The sequence below is a fragment of the Lepisma saccharinum genome, chromosome 11 (genome assembly GCF_977018435.1).
Source record: "Lepisma saccharinum chromosome 11, izLepSacc3.1, whole genome shotgun sequence".
In the NCBI taxonomy this organism is placed as follows: domain Eukaryota; kingdom Metazoa; phylum Arthropoda; class Insecta; order Zygentoma; family Lepismatidae; genus Lepisma; species Lepisma saccharinum.
Window position 1 is genome coordinate 45736432 of NC_139239.1, and position 24297 is coordinate 45760728.

At 37.0% G+C, this 24297-nt stretch overlaps 3 protein-coding genes across 3 annotated transcripts in view; all 3 read left to right on the plus strand.

Moving 5' to 3' along the window:
- LOC145994760 (uncharacterized) lies at positions 1-22395 on the plus strand. Its single transcript, XM_083131003.1, has 3 exons — positions 1-328; positions 18890-19132; positions 21893-22395. Exons 1-3 carry the CDS (start codon positions 182-184, stop codon positions 22262-22264), a joined length of 762 nt encoding a protein of 253 aa, XP_082987129.1. The 5' UTR covers positions 1-181; the 3' UTR covers positions 22265-22395.
- The window catches only part of LOC145994763 (cytochrome c oxidase assembly factor 1 homolog), a 329972-nt gene that overhangs the window by 131992 nt on the left and 173683 nt on the right, over positions 1-24297 (plus strand). The window lies entirely within an intron of this gene.
- The window catches only part of LOC145994759 (L-asparaginase-like), a 98607-nt gene continuing 96819 nt past the window's right edge, over positions 22510-24297 (plus strand). Inside the window, exon 1 of the mRNA XM_083131001.1 lies at positions 22510-22598. Coding sequence (XP_082987127.1) covers positions 22583-22598 — 16 coding nt within the window. The 5' untranslated portion in view covers positions 22510-22582. The remainder of the gene's footprint in view (positions 22599-24297) is intronic.

The following is a 24297-nucleotide window of genomic DNA, read 5'->3' on the forward strand; positions in this document are numbered from 1 at the left end:
CACTTCCCATTCAATGGATTTGTTCAACCAATTATTCGAGGTGCTTGAGTGATAAACCACAACAAATAAACGATGAGATCAAAATTGAATCAAGGGTACTTTATACATAGTAAATTCTTGCCTGATTGCTGTCATTAATAAACAAAACTGCAAAGCGAAACTACTAACGAGCGCGGACAGCATGGTGTCCTGGGAGAGGCCCGCTGTTGTTCAGCTGATTCACCTGTATGAACAACATACTTCTTTATATGATCTTCAGTCACCTTTGTATCATAACAAACAGAAAAGAACAGAATCATTACAAGCAATAGCCGATGGACTTGCCGAGGTGAGTGAAGAGTTCTTCGTATAATTAAAGGGAAATTAATTATAGTTGGAATAAATAGGGCGTATAGTAGTATTTTACTTGTCAATCTAATGTTGGACCATAGACCATATGTACTGTAATTAGTGTCATTCATACACTCTAGCAAATACGTGAGGGTAGTTTTAGTTATACACCTTCATGCCAGAAGGCGCAAGTTCGTTAATATGCTTCTACATTATTATCAGCCTCATCGGTTTCCTTTTACCCGTTTTAACTTTCCTTCACATTTCTACTTGCGAGAAAAACAAGCAGGCTGGGAAGAAACAGGTCACAGATTCTCGTACCAAAACGCGAACGCAACATCTGAAAGATATTTACATTAATTTCGCAGGATACATGTGTCCACCATTGATTTTCGTACTTTTTAATTTGGTTTGGTAAAAACCAGAGTTCAGAAATAATTTTCGGATATTTTTGGAGAGAGGAGACGCATGTCCAATGAGTGGTCGAACATTGAAATCGGATATTTTGTTTCGCATGGTTTGTACTTGCCAATTGTGTATTGCGGAACATAGTTGAAGGTGCCATTATGCTTTTTACACGAAAGCAAACTCAATTTTTCACATTCCGAGTGCTTTTCTTTATTCCTTTCTTCGCTTCCGGAACACACAATACGGCGGGCACATCTTGACTCATGTTGTGGGTATGCAGTGTTTCAAACTTCTGAACCGAAAATACCTACTATCGTGTTCGTCACCGGTGGAAATTATACATTATGCTCGGGTAGCTGACGGATAGCCCCACGAACTATTATGCACAGTAGCTGACCAATAGCCCCACGAACCATTTCCGATAATGTTAGGTTAGGTTTGGTTATGTTAGGCAAGCATAGTAAAAAAAAAGGCGGGGGTTGAAACACTCACAGGGGCTTACGTCATCAAACGTATGCAGCATCCAGTTGTCGTAGGGCAAGCAAATGAAAGCAATGGCAATTTTGCGTCGGTGAGATATTTCTCTTGAAAAATACATGATTTCCCGGTCAAATATATTCCACGATGAATGAAAGAAAATACCTCGATGAATGTTGTAAACCTTGGAGAAACTCATTTCAGTAAGTAGTTTCTTGTGTAAAATTGAAGAAATGTGTCTCCGATGTATGAAACTTACCGAATTTCGTTCCAAACAGCAGATTGCGGTAACAGTTCGTGGTAACAGTTCCGTATTTCGGAAACACATTTACATCAGATATTTTGTATTTCGCATGGTTCGTACTTACCAATTGTGTATTGCGGAACATAGTTCAAGGTGCCAATATGCTTTTTACAAGAAAACAAACACTTTTTCTACTAAAATAAGCCATTTTTATAAGTGCTACCGAATGCACGTAGTGGTGTGATATCGCTTGCTTTGCGAATGATACACGCAAGAATCCAACGGCAGATATCGAAGGATAACACATAATTACCATCACCATGAAAAGTGTAAATTTTTAAAAATAAAGTCTGTTACATTTCACACATTTCTTGAACGGGCCTAACCTAACAACGTAGGCATTCCTCGTGCATGACGTCATAAATCATACCTCATAAAATCGCTAATTATTTGCTTACAACGCATCTCCACATGCTAAAAACAAGAAATGTTCATATGAATGACAATCAACGATATTTATTCTGAGAGATCCAAACCTAACAGGCCTAACCTAACAATGTAGATATTCCACATGTGAATGACATCATAAATCATACAACATAAAATTGCTAATTACTCGCAACACATTTCCGTGCACTAAAAACAACAAGAAACGTTCATATGAACAACGATCTTTCCAACCCACTAAAAAGTTTCAAATTTATCGCGGGAGTACGGAGGGTCATCAGCACCTGCAATTTTTATATGGTTCGAATTCGATGTATGTCGGTTAACACACACTGTGGAGTTTTAGCAAATTCTTAAGATTTTGTTCAATATATGCTTTCATGGTTAGGTTAGGCAGGACAGGTTTGGTTCTCTTATCATTAAAATAAAGTCCCTAAGTACATTCTACTAAAGTTTCAATTTACTTCTACATTCATTCCCACTAGTCTACGATACTTACTGTCACTTGTCAATGGAGAATACCTTGTCCATGGGAAGCGCACATGCTTGTGTAAGGTACTTTTTAAGTTGTTTTTTTTTCAACATAAATAAATAACTTTTTTTTTCGAATCCAAACAGTGCTCATTACTTTAAGGAAGATTCAAAATTCGTGTGACAATGATTTCCAAAATTGTGCGATAATTAGTCTTTCTCCTAAGAGAATTTGAAAAAAATCATAAAACAATCTGAACAGTTACCAAAAAAGGCAGAAATACAAGACATAGTAGCCAAAACGGATTTGACCTATTCACTTAACTATTTCTGCAGGGAAAAAAATCACATGGGGAGGGGGGGACACAGACCGAATATATAAAGCAAACTGATTTAAATTGCACATACTTGCAAATTAAGAAATTTCTACTCAGCGTAGAAAATATTGAATTATGCATAATGCTAAATGTTTAAGGAGTATATTGGGGAAGACTAGAGGGGATAGAATAAGGAATGAGGAGATCCGACAGACGGTGGGTGTAGTAAAGGACAGGATAGATCAGGCACAGATGAGATGGTTCGGACACATGAAGAGGGTGGATGCAGAAAGACTACCAGAAGAGCGTACCATGCACAAGGAGTGAGAATCAGGCCAAGGGGGAGACCAATATGTTGGTGAAAAGAGAGGAGTGGTGGAAGACCAGGAAAAAATGGAGAGGCTTGACTCCTATGCTGACCCAGCCAGAGGCAGGAAACTGCAAAGGATGATGATGACCAAATGTTTTGAAGAGAACAACTCTCTATTTTGTTACCTACGCAACAGTAAATGAATGATGTTTGATTAAAACATGTTTGAAAATATATGAGAGAGAAAATTCATTCTGCACGAAAGAGACAGTAAATATTCACCATTCTTCCAATGCATTGGCGTCACTAGAAATTGTGGCTATTGTTAGTAGAAATAATAATAATTATTATAATCGGGACTGTGATTATTATAATACAGTGGTATTCAAACTTTGCGGCGTGCCTCCCTGGAAGGTGCAGAATTTTCGCAAGGGAGGCATGAGATCTTCTCAAAAAAATATTTTTTTCTGAAAGATTAAAATTTGTTAATAAAATACATCTATATATTCTGTATTGTTGCAACTTTCGTTGGTTGTTTCTCAGCATGTTTTTGAACTGAGACAGGAACTGCATTTGTGCCTTGTAGAATAAAACGATGCCAATGCTGAAAACTTCATTGATAGTACAGAAATCGATATACCTTTTTGTTCTTTTCCACAATCTGAATATTCTGAATCTACAAGGTACAAGGAAATACTGCACCTATCAGACAAGGTGTCAACCTTCAAAAGTAAGTTACTGCTCTGTAAGAGAAAGATTAAAGATGAAAGCGTTGGTGATTGCTTTCGTACATTGAGCAATCAAATGAAGAAATCCAAACATTGCTGTATGCCTGTTTTATCTAGCTTTCCTTACTGTCTGTATGTATCCAATTTATCTCATGAATATTGTATCCCTGAATAAATTGACACAAACTTATAAACATTAAAAACTTGTACACCACCTACGTATATTAATCACGAACATTACGTTTGATTACTTCTGCAGTAAATGAATACATGAAGAGATTTTGTGTTGATCTTTCGTGGACACATCACATGTATTTATTATCATTGAGGGGAGGCACGTGCAGATTTTGGATTCGAAAGGAAGCCAGGAGAGCAAAAAGTTTGAATACCCCTGTTATAATAACTTTTAGAAACTAATTAAAACAAGCCATTTACATTTCAAATTATTATTATTATTATTATTATTGTTGTTATATCCTCTTGGAGAAGAAAATACCTAAAACTCACATTGATGCACAACATTCTTAAGAGTGGTTCCCCAAAATACTTATCCAAGAAGATCTGTTCTCATTGAACATCAGTCGAATATAATATCCACAACAAAAATAATCTAAAAATCCCCAAACATAAAACTGCCACATATAACAAGTCCTTCATTGTTACAGGGATCAGGCTATGGAACAAACTGGCTGCACCATTGACTAACATTATTTGCCATTAAAGTTTCAAGAAAAACTAAAGAACTTACTATTATCCCAACTACTATTATTAACCTTCATATGTTAACAATTGCACCTGCACTTACACATCATATAATGCATACCTAACCAACTCCCCCCCCCCCTCTGCACACTGAAGTCTTATTATAGCCTGACAAGTTAAATCCCGATATGCGCAGATCGCTGCGGAGCACTTCCTATTACGTCATCCTCCCCACCACTCTTCTGCGTACTGGTCTGCCCTTGAGACTACGAGTGGTGCCAACTCAGCAAAATTAAGCTAAATCAAATATGACAAACTATTTTTACTGTGTAGATTGTCGGTGCCGGCTCATATCAGTTTATCAGTGGTTCATTTGATTTAATCCGGTCATTGAAAATGCATGCGGTGTGCGGATCATAAACTGTAGTATTACGTCTATAACGAAGAGAAACTACTGGATGAATGACTTCATTTTCTGAATGAGACATCGAGCAGTGGCCTGGTTTTTTTTAAAGCAGAGTGTTTGTTTATCGTACAACAATCACTACGAGAAGGCAATCTGATAACATGCTTGCCTGTGTTCTTTTTTAAAGCATTGAAATGTTCTTGCTCTTTACTCTTGGCTGCATATTTTTGAAATGCAAAAGTCAAATCATGCTGGGTCCAACAAAATCCACAATCTGCTCTGGAAAGCCCCTAATTCACATTATAAATTTTTGATCAAATTAGATGTTTAGTAAATACCAAATGAATTCAAATTAATAAAAATCTTTAAAAAAATATTGATTAGATAAACCCAAAATAAGTTTTTGTGTAGAATCACTATACATTTGTAGAATCTATTGAAATATGTAAATAAAAGTAGGTTGTTACACCAATATTTTTAATTGGAACAAACAATCTTTGTACACTCTTGTACATACCATGTATTATGTTCATCATTAATGGGCCTTGGTCTTGTGATAGACAAATAAATAAATTAAATAAAATGTGAATTCTCTATTAGTGTAAGTGGTCCAAGTTCTGTTCTGAATTAATTAAGGCACAAGGTATTTTTTAACATTTCCATTTCCCAGAGGCATGGCGTGCATGTAACTGGTGTTACAAGAGGTAACAGCAAAATGTAAAGAAATTAAAGTTTTTTCAATAAAATAACATTGTTAAATACGTTAACAGACAGAACAGTGTTGCAGTCGAGTGTATATTGTAGAGGACACTTTTTCTGTAGCTGACAGAAGAGAAGAGGCAGGCAATTCCGCTACCCTCAAGAGGTAACAAGAGGAAAGGGTGCCAATGCAAGGGAAGAGTGGGGAAATACTTAGAGGCAAGTATGCTACGGTGTTATTCATATGCCTTGTTTAGAGGCCCAGTTGCCAGTCCAGCCTGCGGGATCAGAATGTGTTGTCACATTGGATTTCCAGAAGAGCTAAATCCTGCCTAAAACTGGGATACTATTTCTCATCAGCAAATAGAGCTAGACTGCAAAGCCAAAGCTGGATTTAACTACAATGGAGACTGTTTACGTAATAGACGAATAGACTTGATGCGATTTGTGATTTGGACAATCCTTGCTCCAAAAAACTAAGTTGGCAACAGTAGTACGTACATCTGGACTTTCCTTCCACTGCTGGAGGAGGGGAATTCTGTCGTCTGCTCACCACAGAAACGTCAAACTGACCCGAATGTGTGGTTCTTCCCCTTTCCACCTCTTTGCAAAGAAACAGAAATGGTTGACAAGGCTCGACTACTATTCACTGGATTTTCGCAGTAACTCTCTCATGAGTGGTAGTTCTTTCTAGGAGTGATTGTGGCTAAATCACTGAGCAGATTGAAAAAAAAAGAACGAAATGAACAAAAATCTAGATCAAGTGCATTTTTTTTTCTTTGGGGGGGGAGGGGTAGGATAGAGATGATAACGTCTGATGGCAGGTAACACTTTTGAAAAAGTCACGCCACACCACTGCCATTTCCTTTTATATCTGTTTAACACATACTTTTTCTTCCATTTTGCAAGGGGTAACTTAACATCCTACAGTTCATAATCAACTGTAGATATAAAATCAAGATTTTGCATACTTGAAATCGGATTAATTTTGCACCTTCATGGAAAAAAATCAAATGCAGATCTTTACTAGATACTTCAGAAATTGAAATCTTAGGGAAACATGCGAACTTGAAGTGCTTAATTGCAAATTCAATGAAATTGTAAATTGAAGTGTGTATCTCAAGTATGACCAGAGATATTAATTATTATTTCCACTCATAGGGCACCTTCTGAAAGTCTCAAGCATTTAACCTGTTAATGCCGAATCACCTGGAATTGGATTTCCAGTAGGAATGCCCTAGTTGGTGTGGAACTAGCTACCTGGGTGGAAATCATGGCCACCAGGCTGGCTGCTTGACTGATTTTGAGGGATAGGCCATGTTCTAATTGCAACTGTCTTTCCTCAATTAATTCTGTGGAACAGCCAATCAGAGCGAAGTTTGACCATGTGAAGATAATCTGCGAGTTTGCCAAAGGAAAGTTTTTGTCTGTGGGTTCTGAGTGTTGGTTGTTCTTGTTCGCTTCTCGGTGAAAGGAAAAGTAACAGAGATAATGTGCATTCGAGTTCAGTTCATTAATATTTAGGTATTTATGCTTCTGCTTCTTCCTGTTTCCCCTTTTGCCTCATAGCTTCGGGGTTGCCTCTATCCACTCCTTCCATCTCTCCCGTTCTTTTGCCATTCTCTTCATTTCATTTCATTTCCCTTATTCCTTTTCCTTTCTTTTGTCCTATTTCTTCTATTCATTTTTCAAATGTCTTCCGGGATCTACCTCTGGTTGTCCTTCCCTCTGTTCTAGCTTCCATAAATTGTTTTGCTTTTCTATCTTTGTCCATTCTTACCACATGTCCGAACCATTTTAATTGTTTTTGTCAGTTTTTCTTCTATTGGCTTGTGATTTAACTCTTCTCGGATTCTTTCATTGCGTACTCTATCTCTCTCTTCTCGTCTTACCAACTATTCTACGGAAGCATTTCATCTCAACTGTTGTTATTTGTCTTTCTTCTTTTCCTCTTACTGGCCAGCTTTCACTTCTGTATAATAGAATTGGTTCCACTACTGACTTATATAGGGCTACTTGTAGTTTAGTTTTGGTGTTTATTTCTCTTTTTCCAAAAATGGTCTGGTTTAGTTGGTAGTATGCATTATTAGATTTCCTTACTCTATTCATCACTTCCTCTTCTATTCTTCCTGTCTGGTTTACGATTGTTCCCAGGTACTCATATCTTTCTGTCTGCTCCAGTTCTATTTCATCGCATGTTATATGTATTCTTTCTATTATCTCTTCCGTTCTTCCTATTTGCATCACTTTGCTCTTACTTGCGTTTGCAGTCATTCTTTTAGCCTTTAGCACTTCTGCCCATTCTGTAACCGACTCTTGTAGCTTGTTCTCTGTATCTGCTATTAGTATTATGTCATCTGCATATCCTAATGCTTGGCAATGTATCTGTCTCATATTCCAATTACCCACTTTTATTCTTGCTGTTCTTCTTTTGCATATCTTTAGAACTTCATCCATAAATACTATAAAGAGTAACGGGCTGAAACTACCTTCCTGTTTCACTCCTTTCTCCAACTTAAATGTGCCTGACATCTTTCCATCCAATCTTACTATTCCTTCTACTCTTTTATATGTAGATTTTATTACTCGAATGAGTTTTCCTGGAATTTTTCTTTTCTCTAATATTGCCCATATTTCTTCTCTGTGTACAGAGTCAAAAGCAGCCTTTAGATCTAAAAATGCTACGTTCATCTTTTATCCTTTTTCTAAGTATTTATCACATATTGTTCGGATGGAATATATGTTATCTTGTGGTTGTCTCCCTGAACGAAAAGCAGCCTGTTCTTCTTCCATATCCTTTTTCTATCTCTTTCCTTAGCCTTACTTCCAATATTCTTGACTACACCTTATGTGCCACGGTGGATAGACATATTGCACGATAGTTCTCACAGTTGGTTGAGTCTCCTTTCTTATACAGTGGTATAATAATGTTATTTTCGCATTCTACTGGTATTTTTTCTTCTCTCCAGATCTTCTGATACAGTTTAGTCATTGCCTCCAAGAGTGTATTTCCTCCATATTTTATATGTTCTGGAGCTATTTAATCTATTCCTGCTGCATTTCCATTTCTTACTCTTTTCACTGCTTCATATACTTCTCCTATTTTAATTTACTTTACTAGCTCTCCTATCTCATTCTCTTCCTTATCCTGCTCTTGTATACTTCTTCTCCTTCTTCCTACCTTTTGTCTATTATGTATTCCAATCCTCCAGTCTGCTGTTACTATGCCTTCTTCCTTTTCAAATTTACTTTCAAAGTATTCTTTCCATGTTTTCAACACATTTTCAATTCGAGTTTCCAGAATATTTGCTTTGTTTCTTACATTTCTTACTCTTCTTCCACCTTTTCCTCTTATTCCTTTTATTATGCACCAAAATCCTTTATTCTCGTATTGTGATTCCACTTCTCCAAATTCTTCCGATGTTTTGCTGTTTGCTTCTTTCACTATTCTTTTAGCTGTGTGCAGTAGCTAGATTGTGAAACATCTATGATGTTTTTATATCTTTGAATATAGATGTTCAATTGTTTTGTTGATTTAGGTTTGTCAAGCATGGAGTTAGCCATGTTGTATAGTTATGGATTAAATTATTATTTTGTATAAAATCGAACCCACATGATTTATTATATCATATTACCGTGGTTGGTAATACAACAATTTGGCGACTATGTATGGGATTCAAGGACAGATTCTGGAACCTTTCGATGTGGATAAAGGTAACATTGATTCGTATTTGGAGCGGTTTGAACAGATTTGTGTTGCTAATGGTATTCCAAAGGAAAAGCAAATTAGTCATTTTATTGCATTCTGTGGAGGAAATTTATATGATGTTTTAAGGGATTTAGTTACTCCAGATTCTGTTGCTAGTAAAACTTACGAAGTAATAAAAGATGTATTGTTGAATCATTTTCAACCGAAGCATAATGTTGTTGCAGAAAGATACCGTTTTCATCTTCTGAAGCAAGAGTTAGGTCAACCTGTATCAGAATATATTGTTTCACTTAAACATGCAGCTACTAAATGTAACTTTGGAGCATTCTTAAATGACATGCTAAGAGATCAGCTGGTGTTTGGAGTTAACAGTGAAGTTACAAGAAAGAAATTGTTATCAGAAGGCGACGTTTCCTTTATTAAAGCTTGCGACATTGCCGTGAATATGGAAATGGTTGAGAAAGATGTACGGCTATTCCATCAAAAAGAAGGTTTTGCTACTGATTGTAATGTACATAAGCTTCATGAAAGCAAGTCTAAACCTTTCCAAGCTTTCTCCAATAGGAAAACTATCTTTAATAATCAGACTGAAAAGAGCATAGTTAATGAGAAACCTGGAACTTCAAGACAATGGATTTGTTATAAATGTGGAAAGACGCATGAAAAAGGTAAATGTTATTTAAAGCAAGTTAGATGTAATTATTGTGGATTCTTAGGACATATTCAGAAATTTTGTAGATTTCGTAATAAACCGACAGATAAAAACTTATCAAGTTTACAATTTAAATCCACTGAATCTAACAGTTGCTTAAGTAATGTGTCTCTTGATGTAATTTCGAAAGAATGTAAAGATTCTATTGAGTGTAATACAGAAAAGGAACATCAAGAATTGTTAATATCACGCGAGCCCTTGCACACTTTTCAGTTACCGTTGTACAAGTATGGTTCTACTAAAGAACGGCAATTTGAATTCAACTCTGTAGTTGGAACTTTGCATAATGCTGACAAATGTACAATTGATTTGAATTGTGATGGTAAATTAGTTAATTTTGAGATCGATACCGGAGCTTCTGTAAGTGTGTTTGATAAAAGATTTCTCGATCAATCTTTTCCGTATTTAAAGATTCAACCTGCAAATATCAATCTGAAAAATGCTGATGGAAGACCATTAGCATTAGAAGGTCAGGTTATGTTGGATGTATTGTGGAAAGATAACAAATATAATATGAATGTTTTTGTTTGTAAGCAAAATCTGCCACAACCGATTGTAGGAAGAACTTGGCTGGACATTTTATGGCCTAACTGGAGGCAAAATTTTATGTTACAGCAGATAGAAGTTCAGAGTTGTTATAATAAGGAAGTACTGATGAATAAGTTGTTGTCTGAGTACAAGGCAGTATTTTCAGATGATCTTAAGGAGCCTATTAAATGTTTTAAAGCTGTGATTCCGGTTAAACCTAACAGTACACCAATCTTTAGGAAAGCTTATGAAGTACCTTATAGTTTAAGTGAACAGGTTAAAAAGGATATAAGTAAATTGGTTTCCGATGGTATACTGTCAGAAGTAACTTATTCTAACTGGGCATCACCACTGGTAGTAGTTGTCAAGAAGTCAAATGATCTTAGGTTATGTGCTGATTTTAAGACAGGACTGAATACTTTACTTGAGAAAGTAACTTATCCATTACCAAAAATAGATGATATTTTGAACACATTAGGTGATTCTGATACATATGTGGTTCTTGACATGAAGAATGCATTTCTACAGTTGGAAGTAGATGAAGATTCGAAGAAATATTTGGTAATAAATACTAATTTTGGTTTATTTGGTTACAACCGATTACCTTTTGGTTTGCAGTGTAGTCCTTTGATATTTCAACATGTAATGGATCAGATATTAACAGGAATTCCATTCGCTAAATGTTACTTAGATGACATAATTATCTGTGGTAAAGGACTGGAACAGTGTTATAATAATGTGAGGAATGTACTAGATCGTCTTCAGAAATATAATGTGAAGGTAAATGCTAAGAAGTGTCAATTTTTTGCTACGGAAGTTGAGTATTTAGGATTTTGCATTTCTGGTGAAGGAATTAGACCATCTGTGAAGAACTTAGAAGCAATATTAAAATGTGCTGTACCTAGTAATGTCAGTCAACTAAAGTCATTTTTGGGAGGTATTTCATTTTACCATAGGCATATACCCAACTTGTCAATGCATATACCTCATTTGCATGAATTGCTGAAGAAAGGACATAAATGGGAATGGACTGATATTCATCAACAGGAATATGAATTAGTAAAGGAAATGGTGAAGAAAGCAGATGTCATTTTTCCTTTCGATCAGAATTTGGAAGTTGTGCTAATTACAGATGCAAGTCCTGTAGGAATAGGTTGTCAATTATGTAATGTGTACAAAAGTAATTTACGCACAGTAGCTTGTTCATCAGCAACGTTAACTGACGCTCAGAAGAATTATTGTCAGTTTGAACGGGAAGCTTTAGCTCTTATACATGGCGTGAAGAAATTTCACAAATACTTGTACGGTAGAACCTTTACTGTACATAGCGATTCTCTTCCTGTGAAATATATTTTTGGAGAAAAAGCTAAAATTCCTTCTACGGGTAACAGTAGACTTCAAAGATGGGCTTTGCTTTTATCAACATATGATTTTAAAATTGAGTACACTAAGCATGTGGAAGTAGCAGATCTGTTATCAAGATTACCCTTAATGGAAGTACCTGAAGATGATGTTCCCAGCGATGAGTATGTATTTCACTTAGAATGTGAACCAGTCTTGTTACAATGCATTAAGGAAGAAACAGCCAAAGACTTGTTATTGCAGCAGATAAAGTTGTATGTTACTGAAGGATGGCCAGCAAAGCTAAATAAAGATCAACAAGCTTCACCATTTGCACATTTTTTCCGGAGAAGACAGGAAATAGTGATTGTAAAGGAATGTTTGATATGGGGCAACAGGTTAATTATTCCAAGATCGTTGCATAATGCAGTCTTGAAAAAACTGCACGCTAATCATCTAGGTTTGTGGAAATTACAACAATTAGCGAGATCTATGTATTGGTGGCCGCAAATTGATATTGACTTAGAAAGAGAAGTTATTAACTGTCCACAGTGTCAAGCACTTCAGAACAATGCTCCGCAAAATAAATATGTACCTTGGGAGCAAACAGATAAGCCATTTCAAAGAGTTCATTTGGATTTCTTTCATTTCGCTGGTCGCACATGTTTATTGTTAGTTGATTCATGCACACGATGGATAGAGGTTTGGAAAGTTAAGTCCACGTCTAGTGAAGAAACGATAAACTGTCTCAAAGAATGTTTTGAAAGATATGGATATCCTAGTGTAATCGCATGTGATAATGGACCTCCATTTTCGGGAAAGAAGCTTAAAGAATTTTGCACTAAGTTAGGAATACGAATTATTCATTCACCACCATATCATCCACCCAGTAATGGTTTAGCAGAAAAGTGGGTCCAAAACGTAAAAAGTACTCTGAAGAAGAGGTGGTTAGAAGATTGCCATCGAGGAAGAAGTTTCGATTTCAGAGAAGCGGTGGAAGGTGCGTTAAGAGTAGCCAGGTTTACACCTTGCCATGCTACGGGGAAGACCCCTGCAGAGTTGTTGTTGTCATATCAACCTCGTAATATCTATAATTGGTCCTGGTCGCAAATAATGGAGAAAGAAGTGGTGAGAAGTGAGACCAATAAGAACGAAGAATTACCATCAATCGGAAGTACAGTGTGGACAAGAAATTATACATCCAGATTTCCAAAATACGTACAAGCTACAGTTACGGGTCATTTAGGAAGACGCTTGTTATTGGTCAATGCCGGTGGAACAACGAGAAGGGTACACTTGCATCAAGTGAAGTTTAAATCTAACAGGTCGGATACAGACAGTGGAGAAGATAACTTTTGGATCTTTGATGGTTCCGTGTCAGCGCAGGACAGGGCCTGTGAGGAGAGACCGCAAACTGGACGAGAGGAAGATGTTACTGCCTCTGCAGTGAACAGTCCACGACGATCTCTTAGAAGGAGGAAACCACCTGACAGGCTGCAGCTGTCATTTGGAAGAAGGGGAAAGTTGCAGTAGCTAGATTGTGAAACATCTATGATGTTTTTATATCTTTGAATATAGATGTTCAATTGTTTTGTTGATTTAGGTTTGTCAAGCATGGAGTTAGCCATGTTGTATAGTTATGGATTAAATTATTATTTTGTATAAAATCGAACCCACATGATTTATTATATCATATTACCGTGGTTGGTAATACAACACTGTGTTTCTTTTTTCTAAATAACCTAATAGGTCTTCATCTCTTCTTGTATTGATATATTTTTTCCATGCTCTTTTCTTCTCCTGTACTGCCTTTTTCACCTCATCATTCCACCATCTGGTTCTTTTCCTTCCTGTATTTACTGTTTTCTTCCCATATACCTCTTCCACTGACTTGAGTATTACATCTTTGATTTTTTGCCACATTTCCTCTATATCTTCATCTTCAAATGTTTTTTGGTTTTGGTTAGTCATTCGCCTACTTTTATTATGATATTCTTGTCTTTTTTCTTCTGTTTTTATTTTGTAATAGGTCTTTTTATTTTCCTTCTTCATCCCTGTGTAAAACCGTGTTTCTGCTACCCGCAGCCTGTGGTCGGTTCCAAGTTCTGCTCCTCTTATTACTTTTATGTCTCGGATATGTTGTCTTATTTGTTGTGGGTATGTTATATAACACTGGGGAACAAAAAAAAGATTTTATTTTGTGGCATAAAGTTTAGTAACAGTTTCAGCACACAAAACAACTGTGATTGCCAATTGTATGATTGGTTCAGTTGAATTGACTCCAGTCATAAAAATAAACACATCATGGAAAATGTAGGAGGTAAAATTACTCCACGCTTTTCTCGGTAATATCCAAATTTGATAATGTGCTGAAATTCACCATTAAGAAACTTATTTATTTATTTGTAAATTGTTGCTAGGCAACTTATGAATCATTACTAGGCCATATATCTCTTAATGTTGAATTTTGAAGTATAACTAAGCGAAATGCGTTTAATGTGAATACATTGGAAATATGAGTTCCTCACGTAGTAAGTGTTTCAACAACCTAAATGTTTTTTGCTAGATATATGTGGAATATATTGTCTACCATCACAGAGAAGAAATATCACAGATGTAGTGAGAGATTTGTATCAGGCTAATTTTGCCAAAAATCTGGGACAACAGAATAAAAAATGGGTCCCACGTAATGTTATAGTTTGCAAAACTTGTTTGGAATCACTTCGTTATTGGGGCCAAGGCGGACGAAAGGGACTCAAATTTGGAGTGCCCATGACATGGAGTGAACCAATAAATCATGTTAATGATTGCTATTTTTGTGCTGTGAATGTTAAAGGCATGAATAGATTCAAAAGGCGTAATTGGGTGTACCCTAATGTAGAGTCAGCAAACCCGCCAATACTGCACAGTGAAAATTTACCTTTACTAGTATGTACCTTTTCGCAAAATATCGATGATGACGTTGAGATATCAGATGAAAGTGCTAGTGACAATAAAAACGAAAGTGATTTTGAAGGATGTAGTTTTACACTGCAAGCATTCTCCCAAAGCCAACTGAATGATTTGATTCGTGACCTAAATTTGTCAAAAAAAATCATCTGAGATTCTAGCATCGCGACTAAGAGAAAAACATTGTCTTCAGCCTGGTGTTACTGCAACATCATATAGAACAAGAGAACACAATATTCTTCCTTAATTTAGCGAAGACAATGATCTTGTGTATTGTAACAATATTCCTGAGCTTTTGCTGCTGTTAGGTCGTCCAATATATCGCTCAGAGGATTGGCGTTTATTTCTGGACGGTTCTAAAGACGTTTGAAATGTGTTTTACTACACAATGGTAATAAACATCCTTCAGTTCCTATCGGACACTCAACAAAGCTTAAGGAAGAATACCAAAACATAAAAATGGTTTTAGAAAAAAATGAATATGCTGAACATAAGTGGCTCGTGTTTGTGGATTTGAAGATGGTGAAATTTTTACTAGGACAGCAAAATGGGTACACAAAACATCCCTGTTTCCTATGTTTGTGGGATAGTAGTGCTAGAGAGAAGCATTGGACGATAAAAGTTTGGCCCCCAAGGGAAAATATTAAAGTGGGAAAAGCTAATATTTTTCATGAACCACTGATAGATAGGGACAAAATCATCCTTCCGCCACTGCATATTAAACTTGGGTTGATAAAACAGTTTGTCAAGGCCTTAGATACAAGTGGTGATTGTTTCAAATATATATGCCACACTTTTCCAGGACTAAGTATTGAAAAATTGAAGGCAGGAATCTTTGACGGACCACAAATTCGTACACTTATAAATTATGCCAATTTTACAACTTACATGTCTTACATCGAATCTGAGGCCTGACTGAGCTTTGTGTCCGTCGTCAAAAACATTTTGGGGAATCACAGAGCAGAAAACTCCGGGATATAGTTGGAAATATGTTGAAAAATTTTGAGAAATTGGGAGTTAATATGAGTGTGAAGATACGTTTTCTACATAGCCACATTGACAAATTTCCTGAGAACCTTGGTGATATTAGTGAAGAACAGGGAGAAAGTTCCATCAGGATATAAGGATAATGGAAGAAAGGTTCCAGGGACGGTGGGATCCCCACATGATGGCCGACTACTGTTGGAGCTTACAGACGGATTGTCCTAAAAAGCAATACAGCAGGAAATTGTATAGAAAATGTTTCACAAAGTTTGTTACTTCATTGTGTACATACTTCCTTAATTATTATGATCATAGGCCTATAAATTTATTTTTATAATAATGATTGTAATCACAAAAATATATATTAAATTGTTGTTGGAAGTTCATTTATATGTATGTCTTATGTTTCCGCCATTTTGGTTTAGTTGCATTTATTTCATAAATCAGAGCCAATTCAGGAAATATATTATTATATCATCATTCAGCAGCATGAAATGGCCCTAAATTAGCTCTCAAACACTGTGCCGCAATTTCACTGTTCCCCAGTGTAATCTATGATGCTTTTGGCATTTCTTCCTTCGCCTTCAAATGTTACTTGATGGATTGTTTTATGTTTGTAGAAAGAGTTTCCTATCAGCATTGCGTTCTCTATGCAAAAATCTGATTCTCTGTCCATTTCAGTTTTTAATAATTTCTCCTCCATACTTTCCTAGTGTTCCGAATCCATTCAAGTGATAATTCCCCATTCTTCCATTTAAGTCACCCATAATTCTAACTTTTCTTCCTCCCCTTTCTGCTTTTTCCAATTTTGATTGTAATTCTGTGTAGAATTCTTCCTTGTCACTCACATTAGCATCTTCGGTTGGTGCATATACTTGAATCAGTGTAATCTTTTCTTCTTGAATTTAATGGATCCCAGCTGATTACTCTTCTGCCTATTTCTTCTGTTACTATAATTCCTACTCCCTTTTTTGCTCTGTTTTCAACTGCTGTTCCTGAATATCTCAATACATTTCCTCCTTCAATTTTTTTTCCCCATTTCCTTTCTTTACTTCGCGTATTCCACGTATTTTTATTTTGTATCTTTCAATTTCCTTGATTACTTCTACTTCTTTACCATTTAATGTTTTGATATTCCAGGTTCCTATTCTCGTTTCCTTATTCTTGCGTTCGTTGTCTTTGTGAGATCTGTCCGGGGTTTCCAAGGCATTCATTTCTTCTCTGAATCATCATCTACCCTATGCGGGTGATTAGTTCAGCGATAGGGGCCTTTTGGGGGTTTAGTCCTTTCAGCCTCAAGGCCATGGATGGTTTTCTGTCGGGGTTTTCTCCCTTAGTCTTCTGAGGATCCCTCCTCGCCACTAGACAGTGGTTTTCCAAATTTTAACTACTTGGGAATGTAGTGCCCCTTCTGCCATCTGCGCCGTACTGAAGGACTCCTTCGCTGCATCTGCCATTGGGGGTCTTCGCCATTACCCTGGTTAGGGCCCCTTATGAGATGCTACCATCCGGAGCCAGATGGACTAAGTTTTTTTTTTTTTTTTTTTTTTTTTTTTTTTTTTTTTTTTTTTTTTTTTTTTTTTGAGAGGTGTTACTTCTCTAGGTTTTCCGCCTCCACTGCCGGTGAGATGACCATCCATCTTCTTCGGCATTTGGAGCCGTTAACCACTTCGGGGTCCCGTGGGTGCCACTCCACATACTTAATAATAGTAAGCCCTCTGGGGGTGGGGGTATTTATGCAAAGCGATGAAATTTGTACGTGACAAATATGATTAGCAGACAATGAAAATCATTATTACAAATGTATTAAATGTTTGATATATTTAGTTGAACAAAATATTTTTTTTATGAATGAATCCTGTGAATCTCATGTATGATGAATATGCATACCAGAGTTCATTAAAATTGCCATATTTTCTTTCGAGCCAATTTCTAGTCCATACTTTTCTTTGTTAATTTTTAATAACTGCAATAATTCTCCTACAAATTGCTTGTCTATGTTTTTAGATTGTCTGCTCTGCGCAATGTCTTATTGCAGTGGTTCCCAAAGTGAGCCCCGCAGCACCGGGTGCCATGGCTGGCTTACAGGGGTGCCGCAATATATTTTGACTGAAATCACAGTGATTGATATGAATATGATTGTTCCAAATATGTGCTTATTTATTACTTTTTTACATATAAAAAGTTTTTTTTATTTATTTTTTTACTTAAGGCAAGCAACCAAACCACACTAACTGATCATTGAAAGTGTTTAATAGGCCTACATTCTGACTTGGGTGCCGCAGAAAAAGCTTTAAACACTAAGGGCACCATGAAACGAAAAAGTTTGGGAACCCTTGTTCGGCGTTTCCAAGGCATTCATTAACCCCTGTGTTATGGGAACAAAAGTATAAGTACAGTAACAAATATTGTGTGAGGCAAAAAGTAGCGGATGGCCAGTGCAGCGCCAACTAGGGCATTCCTACTGGAAATCCAGTTCAGTGTGATTCAGCCTTTAAATGAGTTATGGCCAGAGGTCGTTCCACAAGTCCTGTTGTGAAGTTTGTTATGGCATTCCTAAAGTCAATTTTTGTGTGATGCATGCAGTTAGTTCTTGCGCAGAATTCACGGATGGGAGGCTAGCTTGTTCAATTAAAATCGTCTGCTACTTGCAGGCAATGAGTGGACACGATAGCTTCAAACTGCAGTAATTCTGAAAATACTAAAGGTAAAGGTAAAGTGTTCCCCTGTGTATAGCACCATGCCATGAAGGCGTATAGGGAGTGTGGGGGTAACGCCCCACACTAGTTAATTTAAACAGAGAGAGATATGAAACAACATGCACAAGATAAGTGTACCTCAACTGTTCTTAAAATGTGATTGAAATGAGTAACAATGACCGCAAGAGTTTATTTCTGACAGAAATTGGTATCACCAGGTTCATGATCCCAGTTATGAACTAATTTGTTTTGTTGTAATGTTCAGAGTTTTGTTGCAATCTTTCAGTACTTTTTTTTTACATTTTGTCATTGTATGGAAGCGGTGTATGTAAAATTATTAAAATACAAAACATAATGGATGTTCTATTTTCACTGCATGAGAAGATTTGTTTATGTGGAAACTGTTTGAGTCATTTTTTTCCTTACAGATAAGGCCTGGAACAACAAAAGAAGATGTCAAAACTAAGATCAATGGCCTCCGGACACAGTACATGGCAGAGAAAAGTAAACAATGGAAGTATTTGAAAAATGGCATGGCTGCAGAATACTCTTATATTCCTACCCTGTGGTGCTACAAGAACTTGCATTTTTTAGACAAACACACTTCATCTAGGAAGGGCAATATTAGCATACAACCAACAACTTTTCAACAAACTCAGGTAGCAACATGGGTATGTATTTTCTAAATAATTTCTAATTTATTCTTGTAAGTAGTGCCGTGGGGGTGAAGATTGGAATCTGAATTGTTAGTAGGTTTTCGGGTATTCGGACAATTAGTCCAATTTACACATATTAAGCCCAGCTGCTATACAGCAATAAAGAAGGTACAGAACTATGCACTTTAATAAAAAATAAGTCAAGATGCTTAATGTTACCTACCCTATGCACCTTTTAAGCCAGTATAGATGTAAACTCCCAAATCAAAGAGTTCAGAAAGCCAAAGGGGAGAGTGTCTGTATCTAATAACCCATTTTGTCCAGCTAACCAAAATTTTCAACCAGCATTTAAGGTTACATTCAAACACACTTGTACTCAAATTATACACTGGTTGACAATTGCTAGGGAACAAACACATTTTCAGCCATAAGTTCAGGGTACAGTAAGTGACCAATATATGAGTACAGGATATTATGCCAGCTTTATTGACAAAATATGGCAGGAATTTGCCATCATGGAAAGAAACAGGACTTGAAAAACAAAAGAGACACATGGAGAATAATATGGAGTGATCACATGAAATGTCAGTTGTCATGAATACAGAGATTTCTGAGGAAATCAGTAAGGTGTATGACCACCTCGGGCACCAATGCATGCTGCACATCTGTTTTCCATGATGTCCACGAGAGAGTTCATGAATTCCAGGGGTATGTTGTCCCATTCTTCCCTTAGGGCAGTTTTCAGGTCCTGAAGGGTCAGAGGTGGTGGATTCCTCTGTGCAACTCATCGTCCGAGAACATCCCAGGCTTGCTCGATTGGGTTCAGATCCGGGAAATATGGTGGCCAGTCCATGCGGTAGATATTCTCATGCTCCAGTGTCTCTTCAACTTAGGTGGTTCTGTGCGGACGTGCATTGTCATCCATGAACACAAAGTCAGGGCCCACTGCACCACGGAAAAGACGAACATATCCTGTCAGGATCTCCTTACAATACCATTCTCTGGTGACTGATCTGGCTGCAAAGATGTGCAGTGTTGTTGTCCAGTTTTTATGATGCCTGCCCATACCATAACTCCAGGACCACCATACCTGTCACATCCATGGATGTTCAGTGAATGGTAACGTGTTCCTCGTTCTCGCCACACCAATTGATGACCAGAATCACTGGATGCACAGAACTGTAAGTCATCTGAGAACATGACATTGGACCAGTTCCCTTCGTCCCAGTCATGATGTGTCATACACCACTGTATTCTGGCACGGTGGTGGATGGGGAATAGTGGAACACATTTAACAGGCTTCCGAGCATACAACCCGATACTATTCAGTCGTCGGGAACACACGAACACCTGACTCCCCGGCAAATTCACCAGCAATTTGCGCAGGAGTGGCATGTCTACTCCTTCTGGCCAACTGGCCAATGTAGTGATCCTGTCGAGCTGTTGTACTCCTACCACGACTTTCACTATGCACACGTGCAGCTGTTTCTCTGGTAGCGGCAGCTTTCTTCAGTCGGGAAATAACGCTTTTTGCTACTCCCATCACATGTGCAACCTCTGTGACACTTTGACCTGCCTCAAGACGACCGACAGCTCTTCCACGATCATAATCACTGAGATGAACCCCTTGTGCCATTTTCCAACTGACTAATTAGTTTGCACTACAGTATTGCACTCACAGCAGTGGCTATCGTGCTTGACTGTGTCCCTTGGATGCAACCTTCTGACTCAGTCTGGCGTTTGTCCTCGATCAGGAACCTCGCATAGACTGGTTGGCTCTCCTCTTGGATGCAATTCCTCACTAGTACCCTCTACTGATATATTTATGCCGCTACACAGCCACGGAGCCGCATCCTCAAAAGTTATGGCTGAAAATGTGTTTGTTCCCTAGCAATTGTCAACCAATGTATAATCTCTCTTACAATCTAAATGTCTATTAGACAAAAAAAATATTACAGTACCAAAAATATATACATATAGACATGGATGGAGTTTGTTACTAACTGCAATCAAAAAGTAATTAGTAAACAAGAAAACAAAGTACAGCATTTGCAAATTGGTTTATTAATAAGTGCTTTTTTCCTTTTCGCTTTGGTATACACATCATGGCAAATTTAGACTACAGTTTTATACAAAGGTAAACTCAACAATATCAGTAAACTTAACAATATCAATACCTAGTCTTATTCACACAGTAATGGCCTTTTTAAACAAATTAACAATCAAAATAATTGCTTCACAGTGAAGCATCAAGACAAGGTTAGTATTCCTTCGCTACATCCAGGTTACATATAACAATAACAATGGAGAGTTCATAACAGCAACAATTAATTCCCTCTTCGGATTTTAAAGAAATAACTATTTGCCTCAAAATCACAATCAGTTATTCTCAGATACATAAAAGAAATAAAACGGGTACAGTGGAACGCTGATTTTACGTTCCCCGGATTTACATTTTCCACATTATACAGTCAATCTTCATGGTTCCAGGGGATCAAAATGCTATAAAATTTTCCCCGATTTGACATTTTCCCTTAAAAATGAAATAGAGGTTCCACCGTGTATTAATTTTAACTTTATATAATTTAAAATTGGAATTTTGCACTGAAGTAAGGACATTTACAGAAATATCAGAGAAGTAAAATTATCAGCAATTTTACTGTAAACCAATATGTTCATATCAGCTGATGCAGATTAATATGTCTCATCCCTAACACCTATATAATTATTGACGTAAATTATGCATTGTATTGTATTTTTACAATTATTTTTCAGGAAAGTTCAGAGGATATAGAAGGGGAAGACCAGAATTCAGATTACGTAGAGGTTCCTGTGCAAGAAGTGAAATTCTCTGTGCCATCGCCAGTAGCCAGTTCTTCTGGTTCTGCTTCAGTGCAAGACAATAATGAAGTGTATCCTAGTGCACCGCCTATGTCCAAGGAAAAGAAGGAAGCAGACAAGCGAGCATCAGCCAAAGAACTTGTTTTTGTGGTGAAAACCTCTAGTGAAGAATCAAAACTCACAGAACTAGATCATTTTGGTGGCTTAGTGGCAAGGCAACTTGCAGAAATCGAGAACGATAGAAAGAGACGAAGAGTAATGCTGGACATTCAACATCTTATAAATGATGCTATTGATGACTTGTAAGGGGAAAAATATAGACTGTAAACACAAGACTTATTGTTATTTTATCAGGTTTGCAATTATTCCATATGGTATTATATAGTTCAGAACATGGGGAAGAAATGAACTATTGAAATACAGCTGCAATGTAAGGATGCCAAAGTTCTTTGTGTTGTCATGGATCTTATATCTCACGGTCCAAGGTTCAATCCTCAGTGGGATTCCAAAAATACGTGTTCATCCTGCATGATGCAGTTTTGGAGCTTCCTGAAAGATGAAGTAACGGACTCAGTATAGAAAGCTTGCATCGATGGAACTCCATGTGCTGACCACACATCGCACATGAAAAATCTGCTGGGTAGGTCTTGGGCTCAAGGGGCTGTTTTGTTATGCATTTAAATTAGTTTAGATTTTGGAGGAGAAAGGAGCATTGCCCAAGTTTATTACCATACATTTTAGATTGATAACAAGGCAATGGGTCATCAAATGTTTTTCTCATAATTTTTAATTTTGGAAAGGCTTATTGTTTCACCCACTGGCGGCAATGAAGGCTTTGTTGAAGTTGCATGTTTTCTTTTCCATGCAAAGAAAGGGAAGGGTGATTATTGCCAATAAATGGATGGACCCAGATTTGAATCCTGGTTTAGTGAAGTGATTCATAAATTGAAGCCAAACAGAGTAATAGTAGCAGACAATGCACTCCATTGTATATATCACCAATAACAAATCATGCTTTTTTTGATGGTATAAACTTGAAGTGTGTGTGTCTTAAAGAACAAAGCAACCAAGTTTTTCATAGATTTATTTCTTTTGAAACCAAGGACAATAACTAGTCATTAAATTCAAAAGGGGCCTGTCATTTACTTTTACCTTTGTGTTTTTCTTTTCTGTGTGCTTGAAATACACACACACACACACACCCTCGTGGTTCGAAGATATTTCGCGATTTACATTAAGTAATGACACATTTATTACATAATCTATGCACAGAAAGTATTTTAAAAACTGTATGGTTCAGGAGACACAAAGAGGGGCAAAAAATACATTCCGCTTTACATACATGTGAGGGTTTTTATATGTTGTGCGGTTGGCAATACTGCATATTTTCTCGGTGTCTGCGATGTAAACAGCTCGGCAGTTGAGGCAAGACTGGCACAGAAGATTCTGAGCTCAGATCTAGCGTGGATTGATACATAAAACCTGCTGCAAACTTAACCTGTTGCTGGGCTTAGAATGGTCAAGTCATGATGATCCAGTCATTATGGTGTCTGACTACAAGTAGGAGACTGGGTGCATGATCTCAGGTAGGAATTTTTCTGACAATATCTCTTCATAAAGCAATTCTAAAAGCCACTCATTCAGTCATTAATCAATAGGTTCCCGAGATCAACTCTGACAGGGTAAAGGTGGCCAGTTCATGGTGCTGATCACATCACATCACACTCATTGAATGATGTAATGCATGGCTTTACTTTTTTATACTAGAATGAAAAAAATATATGTATATGGAACCTAAAAAGGAAACATTCCAATGATTATAGCATGCATATTATTTGATCGGTCACATGAAGGGTCAGCCTTTAGCAGTACCTAAGTTGTATTCCTTTTTTAAAAAACTCCTTACAGATCACCATCTTGAAACTATCACCTAAAATTGAAGAAACAAAAATAAAATCATTTATTTCTGTTTTAAGATATCCATGTGTTTTTTCATTAAGGTACAACAAATTGCAATGTTTTAATAAGTTCTCCAAGTGCTTGATGTGTGTGTCCTTAATATTCTTCTGGCTCTTGAGCCAGAATCTACTCAGATCTGGCAACACTCATACAAGAACAGGAACACATCATAGATGCAATTAAACTCAATGGGTATCCGCAAACCATAACTAAGACTAATGACTAACATAATAACATAACATGACTAATCGTCATGATGAGGATGTGTGATAATGAAATTGATAAATGACACAAAGAACACCCATCCCCAGCCTGGGATACGATAGCATCATAGCATGCTGTGATAACCACTCCATAGTAATGGCCCAAAATCCTGTGGC

Coding starts and splice junctions, on each gene's coding strand:
- LOC145994760 (XM_083131003.1), top strand. CDS start 182: ATGGTGTCCTGGGAGAGGCCCGCTGTTGTTCAGCTGATTCACCTGTAT. Junction 329..18,889: donor TAGCCGATGGACTTGCCGAG/GTGAGTGAAGAG, acceptor TTTTCCTTACAG/ATAAGGCCTGGAACAACAAA. Junction 19,133..21,892: donor AAACTCAGGTAGCAACATGG/GTATGTATTTTC, acceptor ATTATTTTTCAG/GAAAGTTCAGAGGATATAGA.